General features: G+C 39.4%; 1 protein-coding gene across 2 annotated transcripts in view; it reads right to left on the reverse strand.

The window, feature by feature from the left end:
* The window catches only part of nfat5b (nuclear factor of activated T cells 5b), a 31,031-nt gene extending 21,050 nt beyond the window's left edge, over positions 1-9,981 (reverse strand). The window contains exon 1 of one of the 2 annotated variants that reach the window (XM_046387266.1): positions 9,655-9,981. In XM_046387266.1, the coding sequence (XP_046243222.1) occupies positions 9,655-9,727 (73 nt within the window). In that variant the 5' untranslated portion in view covers positions 9,728-9,981. The remainder of the gene's footprint in view (positions 1-9,654) is intronic. The other variant, XM_046387257.1, reaches the window with a different exon arrangement.
* Positions 9,982-11,829: the final 1,848 nt, after the last annotated feature.

The following is an 11,829-nucleotide window of genomic DNA, read 5'->3' on the forward strand; positions in this document are numbered from 1 at the left end:
TTGACAGAAAAGTCTTACAGTGTTACCCATTGTGACTTGAAGTCTTATCATTGCATTTAAAAAGTTACTGCACTCAGGCAGGAACATGAAACCCTTGCTGTATGTGATAAAATGACCACCTGATGAAGAAACAAACAGAGAATAACGAAATTCATTAGAGAAGAGGTGTGAAATCACAGTTATTGTGCCTGTGCGGTGCTGCTGTAGCTGATTAGTCGTAGTGTCAGTAATGTAAAACAACCACATGTTTGATCTTTTGACAGGCAGAAGAATTTCTAGCCAAGAAATGAGAATGATAGCAAGAGTATATTGTGAAATCTTCAAAGGTGAAATAGAAAATAATTTCAACATTATTAAAGCAGAAAACAGCTATTTGCTATGTTAAGACATAGTGGAGTAATATCTGTGTGTGTTGTAATCTGAGCATCTGTGCTCTTTGTTTTGGCAGCCTGGATGGCCGTGAAACCTGTCAACCTGACAGGAAACTTTCTCTTATTACAGTTTGACAGTACACATTTTTAAAAACAGAGGAAAAAGGCTAGTAACAAAATCTTCACTCAGCACTGCATAATTTTACAGTTCAATCTGAGTTTCTTCAGCCTCCATTCTGAAGCAGGGTGCAAAATGATGCCTTTAATATACTTAATGTTTAAAAATGTTTAGTGTCCAGGCTTAAAAGAGCTTGCAATGTGCATAATTCAATATTTTTATTTTGAGCATTTTTTTCCAGCTTTAAACAGTATACTGCGCAGGATTTTCCTAAAATACAGTTAAAAGACTCATACAAAAATAATCCTGTGTTTGGGACTTTTCCAGATGTCAGTGATTCTGAAGGCAGATGATTTTTGATGGTCTCATTCCCAGGTCATCAAACACTGACATTTTGATTGGCGACTATCTGACGACCAGGGAATAAAATTCAACAATGTGCTGTGTTTCTCCAGAATCGTTTACTGGTGCATTTACAAACAGCAACCTGCACAGTATGCCTTTAACCACCTTGTGCTGACCTTACAGTAAAGGTTGCTTAATCTACTGGGACACTGTGAGCAATTCACAATATCAATTCATAGTCCCTGACCTGCATTTAAAAGACAAAAACACCAAAGCAAATTATGGCTTGAAAATGTATATATATGTATATATTAGGCCATTTGGTGGAAACCACATACATTTTATATGTATAAAAGTCTGTAGCAGCTACAGTAAAGAATGCAATTCTTACTAATTAGGTCAACCCCAAATAAAAAGTCTGGTAGTGACAAAGTTTGGCTTTGGCTTTTGTAAATACCTTTTATTTCAGCTTTTACTTAAGAGAATCTCAATAAGTTCCAAGTTCTGACAGCTTCTTTAAAAAAAATAAAATAAAATAATGTTATTTTTTATTGGAGAAAGTGAAGGCCAATCAGCCTTTAGATCAGGCTCAGAGTTTGTGGTGTGTAGCTTTATCAGGTCAGCTAATCCTGAAGTGATCAGCAACGACCTCCAGGCATCAGTTTACACGACTTTCTTTCAACAAACAACCACCACTATCCTGACTTTACAAAACAGCCCACTGAGGCTCTTGTGTGGGCCAAACCACCCAGCTCACAGCAGTGTAATGAAGTCAGTGTTTCTGTGTGTGTGTGTGTGTGTTACTTGGGAGTGAATAGAAGAGGGAAAAATAAAGGCCGATCCCGGTTCAAATAATGCCTTACAACACATTGACCTTTGGCTCTGTGTTTATCGGTCGACTCAAAAAGAGACACAGAGCTTAACATGAAAGCGTGACTTCAGAAAGCAGTGGAATTCAAACTATTTACAGAGAACAACACACACACACGCAAGCTCTCTCTCTCTCTCACACACACACACATGCACGCTCACCAAAAACACACAGATACTGGAATGTATTTCTGCATAACGCCTCCAATAAAATCAAACCTCAAGTGACTGTCTGCTTTTATCTGAATCAGAGGTCTCTCTCTCTCACACACACACACACACAAAGAAATATTAACAACCTACAAAATAGTAGATCAGCTCAACAAACTTTTTTTGGCGTGCCAACACAGGCATTTCTGTCCGACTCACAGGAAAACTGTGCTGAGGCAACAGGAAGAGCCTTTTGCAACAACGCACACATACACTACACAGTGTGACATCACCAAGCCGCCCTGCTAACCGCTTTTATTCTGAACCCAGCATACATAGCGAAACTGAACTTCTTTATGTCTTTACAGTAAACATTAGCTTTGCACAAAAACTGAAAACAAGCAGCGAGGATGGCACTGTCAGAATGAAATAAAATCCAACAACCAGCTGTTCTAAAACTCATTTAATTAATTCCAAACCTAATATACAAAGTGATGGCTAAGAATGTTTTACAGGTTTAAGTGTCAGATGATTTCCTGGTGCTGACGAGCTGCTGAGACTCCAGGAAGTTAATGATCCCAGCCAAGAAACGGTCTGACACACGACCCCTCGTAAAATGTCAAATTGTCATTTTTACACTTCAGTTTTTGTCCAGATTGTGCAAACAATATCTGATGTGTTAGGGAGCTTTAGAGGTAGGCGAGTCTTATTAGCTTTGGACAGAGCCATGCTAGCTCCACATGTTTCCAATCTTTGTGCCAATAATGCCAAATGCTTCCTTTACAAACACAGCCTGGTAACAAGGTATATGTCAAGGTGAAAAATGATAAGGACTGGTGAAGGAAAAAGTTTTATGGCTTGACATTTTGTATGGCTGAAAACTTGTGTGTGCATAAATAGGGAACTGGATTGTCCCTGTGACTGTTTGTACAATTACTCATGAAAACAATCAGAATCTTTAATCAGAATCATTGTTTTCACAGGGCATCTACAGTCACAGTGAATGCAATTTAAAAATGATCTGTGGCACAAAGGGATGGTTTGCTGTTGATTCCAGTGATAAGAAAGTGGGAGCAAACAGATAAACTGGCTGGCAATGGATCAACATTTAGTGTGAACTGGAAAGGTCTGTTTAGGTTTCGAGATACTCAGAAAATCACAATAGAACAGCAGAAGGTGAGAAAAAGTGAGAAGCCATTTCAAAACTATCACAGCCTTAAAGAGAAAAGTGGCAGGCCATGCAGGTGTGCTCAGGCCTGGTAAAACACTAACATGCTCCTTTACTGGCTGCCCTTTCAGTCCTCACTTCCCAATTTCCACATATATGCTAGAGCGAGCCTGATCCTACACCTTCAGACATTAATTAACACAATTTGGTGTTGAGGCTAAAGATTTTGAATGTCTGCCGATTAGTCAGGCAAACTGCAACAACTGGACTGGACACAGAACTGAACAGAACTGTTGTGGCCTTTATTAGACTGTTTCGCTGAAGATACAAATGGAAAAAAAAAGCTCATGTTGGGATCACAACAGGTAGAGTTGGGCTATTGTCATTTTCTGGTCATGGAAAAATGTACATTACACAACTCCTACTGGAAGGATGCTTTATAACTCAAAACACCAATGATGCAATAAAAAAGTCATTTTAAGAGCAATACCTCTTAGCAATGGCTAAGTGCAGTTTTATGAGCAGCCTTTGATCCAGGGCACTTGTCTATGGATGTGCATGTCATCTGAGTAAAAATGTCCCCACAGTAATGCTCCAATAAATCACAAGCTCACTACTTCCCATGCTAAAACAGGATTTATGTCAGACTACGCGCTGAGTAAACAAAAGCAACGAGAAGCAGAAAGAGAAAAAAGTTGAGCGTGTTGCAACTTGTGGAGACGAGATGAACGATGTGATTTCTGCTGGTGACGTCTTATTTAACTGTGCAAAAAAAAAAGAAAAGAAAAAAACGAAAATTGCCTCTTGGCCAAATGCTGATATATGAGGGAGTGGCACCAAGGAGACAAAACAGTACTGACACACTGTAATTGCATTTATGCAATGCAATGACTGAAAAAAATGCATGCACTTAATTGATAATTCAAATGATTACCATAACTGTTGTTTTCTGAAGTACACCATATGTAAAACTGTTCTGGAGAGAATGCAGTTCACCTTGACTTGTCTCAACTTGTCCTGAGGCAAGAGACGCCATTGTGTGCAGGGGCTGGAGGCGAACGTGACCTTTGTTTTTAAATTAAACTACAGAAGGGCAACTACACAAGGTTAAAAGGACTGAAGACAGTTAGGTGTTAAGCAGGCCTCCAGTAGCTCCTGACTGTTTGAAACAGTTCATAAAAAAAACCTTAGCAGTGTGCGGCCTTGTAACCGTTTGTCGCGCTCTAGATTTTTTAGGAAGTCTATTTTGACAGAGTTTAATATGAGTTTCACATGAAAATCAGCCCCACTAGGCTACCTCTCTTGATATCCAAACCGTTTAGCGTCACTTTCATAAAGACAGTGAGGAAGAATACCAACAATGACAGGATGCAGGGGGAAACTGGCCAGGTAGGTGTTTCTATTCATTCCAAACATGCCAGCCTACCGAGGAAGCGGCAGATGCCACAGAAAAAAGAAATGGAAACACAGGATATTGAGATGCTAGTTGAGAGTGTAGAATGGTTTGTCTTGCAAAGGCATTTCTGGAGGTCATGAAATATCTCCTTGCTTGAGTCTCTAAGAGGAGACCCTGTGATGTGACAGGTTGCATGAAAAGCAAGAACAGGGTCAACAAAAACAGTCCCATCCCCTACAGAAAACCAGCATGGTTCATAAATCTGAATCACCTCTGCAGTGTCACAAAGCAGTCATAGTTAAAATAGCTAAAATAAAACACCTGAAGACATTTTCACACTCTCTTTTCGCACCCTGCTTCCTGTGGAAAATGTACCCAAACCCAAAGTGTATGAAAACTGGTTTTGAAAAAAAGAGACACTTAAACCAAAAGGGAGCTGCAGGGGATTAGACCCAAAAGGGAACTGTGGCTGAAAAATGTAGAAGCACATAGCTTTAAAGCTGCAACTATCAGTCATTTAACTGATTAGCTGACAGACAGAAATCAATCGGGAATTGTTTTGGTAACTGATTAATGGTTAAAGGTTCTCAAATATAAGAATTTTCTGGGTTTTTTTGGTTATGCATTATAGTAAAATGTATATCTTTAGGTTTTCAGACAGAACAAATGGTAACAACCCTTGAAATGAAATGAAAAAATACATGTCTGAAGGTCACATAAAAGTGTTTTCTCACTGGACGTCAGCAGGACGTTATCTTCTGCCTGTGCCTTCCAATGCCATTACAAATCACTGTTGAAAAAGAGCTGATAACGTGACAACACTATGGTTAAGGTTTGGTGTTTAGGCAACAATCTTGGCTAGGTTGAGGGAAACATTGTGGCTTGGCTTAAAATCGTTGCTTCGTTAAGGTTTGGGGACATCGTTGTCTTGGTTACAATAATAAACATGTGGTCGAGGTTGAGGAATGATGGTGGTCACACAAACAATGTTGACTGTTGGTCGGGAATGGGAAACTTCAGGCTGAAGAACGAAAGGGCCGAGGATGATACATGAGCCAGTTACCAGTAGATGTGTAGCGCACAGATAAAAGGACAACTGTCTGCAAAGGGATGGCAGGAGTACAGATGGTAAAGGTCAACTAGTTTCAGTCCAAAACATGTTACAATCAAACAATAAACTATGACAATATTCAGCCTTCAGAAAGTCCAAAGAGTTGAATCAACAGCTCTCTGGCACAGTCTCAACAAAAACTTCATATGATAAGCTTCACAAAGGCTGGGTTTATTGTAAGGCTTGTATAATGGATTACATGATGCTAGTATTCTGGTTCCTGGTGTTTCAGTATTCTTACAAAAAAGGACCATAACGTAAGAGTAAAGCATCGCTTTGGGTGGTGAATTTAGTGGTCTGTGAAAGAACATGTTTTAACACCACATTATTTTTTTTTCCACGGACATAGAAGCTTGTGCCTCCTATAAGACAGGTAGGCTCACACACATGTTATATTTTCGTATAACAAATGATAATAAATGACAGTCCAGTAGGTCTCACTTTAAGTGACACCTTTCCCTCCATTTGATCCAGGAAAGACCCTGGCAGCGTACAACACAATGTGCAGGCCACGGCTGAGTTACGAGCTGCTGACACCTTAACTGCTGCTTCTCATCCGTCAGTGGTAAGCCTCCCGTCGGCCAAGATTCACCACCTTTAATATTTAATGTCTCAGTTCAGAATCATCTTGCTTTGGAGAGAAACACAAAGGGTGGATGTCAGATCTCACGGGTGCTCTGGGCTTTTCACAGAAGAGTATGAGAAACTCTCCACATGTTGACTGAACGCAAAAGCATTAAGGCGCCATCACTCATCCTTTAGACTGCAAAGACACCGTGTCAATACTACGCCAGCTAAATCTGAAAATACTAAATATAATATTTTGAGAAATAAAGAAATACTTTGCTGGACTGTAGATCCGTTATGATGTGGGAGACATTACATGACTGAAACACTTTAATGGAGAGGCAGAAATTCAGCTTGACGTGCAGAAATGAAGCAAACGATCCCCTCCTCCACAGTAACACTCACTCTGAAAATAAACTCCGTTCAACAGCTGACATGTGTTTATGGCTGCTTCAGGCTAAGCAAAAAGACAACTGACCTGCTAACCTAAAACAGGCCAAAGAGACAAAGGTCTGCTGCATTTCTCACACAGAAAACATGTCTGACAGCAACATATCTGTAGTATTTTAGAAGTTTTAGGGGTTTGCTGATAACTTCCCCATGGATTATAAAATCCATTAGTGAGCAATCAATAGTACAAAACTGATATCAAACTAAGAAAAGAAACTGTCACACACAAAATATACATATTTTACAGTTTAGGGGTACAACATCCACAAATGTTGACACAAAATGAAATACTAATATTACCAAAATAGCACAGTCTCTTCTCTTGGCAATAAAATCACTTAGAAATAACCAGAAGGCACAACTTCAGCAAACAAGAGATTTTTTGTTCTAGATTTTGTTAAACATGTCAAGAATATCCTACTAAAGGGTTTTGACCACAATAAATGGGTGTTTTTTTTGTTTTGTTTTTTTTCTAGCATTTTTACATTTGAAGCATGTGTCCAATCGTATTGTAGCCGTATGTTAAATATTAACTGTAATATTTCTTTTTTTCATTAAATCCAGCAGTAAGTTGCTTATGAATTAGTCACAGCATGTACCGTATGCTTAGGGGTACGTGTCGATAGATCCACTGTGTATTTTGTCAGAAACAAACGTAATGATGCAAATTACTCACACCTCTTTACCTTCTTCTAAATCTCTTCGATTAATCATTAACACTAACCAAACCTCAGTAAAAAGACTAATCAGGCCCAGGTCAATATCACCTCCGCAGGTATTTACTGCACACTTGTGACTTTGTTTTGGCCGCAGCCAATCAGTGTATGAGTGTTTGAACGTTCTGGATACTAAACATCTCTATCTTGTGACATTTACATTGATTTCCTGAGTCATGAGTTCATTATGTCGAGTGTCCACCTACTGATGTATGTGACAGAGAAGACACTCACCTAACCGGCACATTTATGAACACGTTTTTCCCTAATTTTTCAGATGTTTTTGTTTCCTTTCATCATCAGATATCAACAAGCTTTCAAGGCAATCAAGTATTTTTGAGCGCATGCCACTAAGTTTGCTTAACACAGCAGAGTCAATATTAATTGAGTGCTATTTAAGCCCACGTTTACACACAGAGCAGCCAGTGAGTTAATGATTGACCAGGCTTTGGTGGGTGTCAATATGAAAAATACAAAACTATTTCAAGAGCTGCGGTCGGGTTTGATAGAACTTTTGGGAAAGACACAACATTCTTCCCATTTGATGTGAATCTGGCGGAAAGAAGAAATTTTATGATGTCCATTAACCCACAGTCATGTAGCATGACTGGTACTCCTATCCATTGTTAAAGCGAGCCGCTTTTCCTCAGAACTCCCTGGACTGCTCGTACACTAAAAATATGCATTCCTCATAATAGTTTAGCCGACCAAAGCAGCTTTCTGAAAAAACAGCCTGACAAAACAACTCAATAAAACTGCTGCTAGAATCTATTCTACATCATGTCAATAACTCCTTTGCATCCTAGTGCGAGGTATGAGGTTTCAACACTGAAAATTTAAGGAATTAAATGATGAATGGGATTTTTCTTTTCAACAAGATGTTTAATCCTGCAGACAACCAGCAGGAGAGTTGGTCTGGTTGACAAGAAGCAAAACTGACTTCACCTCTCACTCACAGCAGAGTCACCTACGCTGACACAAACACACAATAGTGTGTTCAGTAAGCAAATAAGGCAGACTAAAGAACAAGTTACAGTTTGCTGAGATCTCAGTGGAATTTCAGCTTATTTCTATGGTGCATACTGATGAAAGTCTACACGTAACAGGCTTTCTGATGAGCAAAAAGTAACACCGATATGATTAAACTGGGTAATCAAAACTGGTCTTAATAAACAGCTTCATTTTTATTTTTCCAACTGATCTCTGAATAATGTGGTAGGACTGAGACTCACTACCTTTTAATAATCTTGATCAGAGACTGTGATTATTTTAATACTTTCATTGTTTTTTAATATTGTGGGGGAAAAATATGTGACAGGTGGATTAGAAACATTTTGTATCATCAGTGTTTATGTTTGCATCTTGTCCCTGTTTTCCTTTTCTTTACATATCTGGGACTGTCCTCATCATGAGACAGTCCTCTTTAAAGTGAAATGCAGTGTACAGTGTCTCCTGGCTGCAACTATGAATTCCTCCCAAAACTGGGAAATTGTCTAAGCAATTAAAGGTGCAATGTGTAAAAAAAAACAAAACAAAAAACATCACTGTTGCAGCAATGCTTTGTGCTGGTGGCAGGCATGTCACACAAACAAAAAAAGCATTTGATCACATGAGAATGAGACGTACCAAACATCTATCTTACACATTGCTGCTTTAAAAGTCTAAATGCACTAATAATATGCTATGAGGCACTGACTTCCCTCTTTCCTCTACTGGTAGATGCAAAAAAGTAGATTTCCACACAATGCATAAACTCTTTCGTATGATTAACTTCTGTGGATAAGCATGCTAAGGTACACATAATCCCCTGGAGTTCCTTTCTTCTTCTCCTTCTTTCTTCAGAGTTACACCTGCTCCCATGAGTTCAGTTATTTTACCTGGGGGCTCCCATAGGGATGAGGACACAGTTTGTGTTTGTGGGCCCACTAGCGCCACTCTCAGGGGCAGCCGGTGGCGCCTCAGGGGGCGGGAGCACCGACAGCCTATTCAAACAACCCACACAAAATACACAGCGTTGCTTTTCAGCTGGCAGGGGGAAAGTAAACTGGTCGGACCGGTGTGCATGCAGCTGCTGTGGGCTTCAGTTTGAGAAACAGATATAAAGACCGCTTCACCTTGCTTCAGGAAACTAAACCAACTGAGTAAAAGGTGAATGACATCGTGGGCGCGTACGCACAGAGGCTGAAAACTTTACTGTACGCTATTATCAGCGGGCATGTGACAGGAGGCCCTTTGTAGATAAACGTTTTATGACAGTCAAGAGTGCCAACACATTTAACAGTCACGGTCAAAGACAGGTAGGTGGATAAGTTACACACTCACACAAACAACAACAGCAGAGTAGAAACTTAAAAATGAGGGACAAACAGAGCAACAAAACTGGCGGTGTCACCTTTAGAATACAAGGATCCGGGAGAATTCAGGTCGAGATCCCCGCTGAGAAGGGAGATGAAGTCAGAGGGCATCGCAATCCCTCAGACTGAGAAACCGGACACCCTCACTCAGAAACAGCGTGACGTCGCTGGACGAAATTATTTTCTCGCTGCCGGTCAGAAAACCTTGAAGCTTGTGTTGAGACAAATGCAGACGCTAGCTGTTGTCCCCGTCCTCCTTGCTGGTTAACCGTCTCCGCCGTCACCTAGCTTGCGATTCCCCCGGTCAGCCTACGACGCATGTTGTTGTCACCAGACGACCAGAGTTGCTCATGTCGAGACACGCCCACACATGTGACGCAATACGTAAAAAAATACGTCGGAATTATGTGTGCGTGTTTAAGAGCTCTGAGGAGAGTTCTGAACAATTTACGTCTTGTTTTACTTGATCCATATACAGTCATTGGGATTTATGTATTTTTTATTTTAATTTTTTATTTGAATAAAGCAGACTTTTATTTGTACAACAGTGCACCTCGTGCCTAGCAGCTGACTAATGTTTTATATTTGTGGATTGTGCATTTATGATTATTAGTATTAATGACGTGTGTAGAATTGTACATTTGAATATATGTTATATCTACCTGAATCTGTACTGCCATGGTCATCATACATCTGTGCTGAATAACACTTCTTCCTGTGAAATATTGCATTCCTATCTGAACTCCTCGTATAGTGCACACTTTACTTACTCACATTATTGTACTTATGGCAATTGTTAAGTTTCTATCTTTATATTTTTTGCTTCTGTTTTGTGTCTGTTCTGTGCACTATATAAACATGTTTAATTGTTATTATTATTGTTGTTGTTCAGTACTTGTTATACTTACTGGGAATAGTCCAAATATTTAGTATGGTTTTTTCATTACATAAATCATTAAAAACTGGACACACACTGTTGTGCCTTAATTAAATGCAAAAAGTGAAAGGTCAGTCTTAACTTGTTGAGCTGTAGGAAGCTAACACCAAACACCAGTGTAATCCATTATGCTCAAATTATTTCCTTATTAACCCCATCTCAGCAGTCCCATTCACACTACTCTGTGAATGGCATTTAATCATTTTTTGTGTCACAGTTTGTGCAAGTAGATTACATGGAAACAAGACACTGGACTCAATACCGGTGCAACAAACACCAGTGTAGTCCAGTATCCTGGAATCTTCTCCCTCTTTCCCAGTCTCAGTCATATGACTTTGCAACTGCCATTTGTTATCATGCACAACTGTTTGTGCAAGCAGTGTACAGAGAAACATCATATGGGATTTAAATCCAGACAATACAGGCAAAACTCGTGTAGTTCAAATGATTTAATAACAAAAAGGCAATGTACGACAGGCTGATGGGACAGAGAGGCAGACGAGGGTCAAAATCAGATGATGTCAGTTCACAAAGGCAAACAAATCCAACAAGGAACAGGCAAAATTCAAAACAGGCTTTGCCCAAGAAAACAAGGCAGAAAATCCAAAAAACACAATGACAAAAAACACAAGGAAAGGTTGGAATGCTTAAGGCAAGGTATGAGTGCAAACTGCCAAAGAATATTCTAAATGCACACACGACACCTGCACCTTATCACAGAATATAAACACACAAGGTCAGCAGCGGTGGATGTTGTTTGTAAGATAAGATATGGGATTAGCAGCAGAAGTCGCAGTGACCTGGCAATAATTTGTTGATAATGATTTGACATATCTGAGATAGTAAACCAGACCCATGATTAAATTTATACATCTAATCATCTAATCTTGTACTCCACTACATTTCAGTGTCCATTAGCCACAGGTTTATTGTGGATGCAACATGCTGAAATAGGCATTTAAAGGCACGGTGTGCATTAATGTTTATAGTTCACTAACCTCCATATTGCACTACATATTACTATTTATTTTTATTGTATACATGCAGTTCGATGATATGTTGCTGAATGTGATAACATCCAGAAGTAGTAGCATCATATGCCTCAAGAACTGTATTTTTTTTATCAGCTCTATTGTATGCAGCCACTTTGTTGCTTCAGAGGTAATTAAGTAATTACTGTTTTTCAGTGCAAATTATTACTTGGAGTGCTAAGCTGTGTGATATTGGTCTAAGGACTTAACACAACAAAAATGAGCGACAGCAACAGTTTGGTTTT

Source organism: Scatophagus argus, chromosome 1, assembly GCF_020382885.2.
Source record: "Scatophagus argus isolate fScaArg1 chromosome 1, fScaArg1.pri, whole genome shotgun sequence".
Classification (NCBI taxonomy): domain Eukaryota; kingdom Metazoa; phylum Chordata; class Actinopteri; family Scatophagidae; genus Scatophagus; species Scatophagus argus.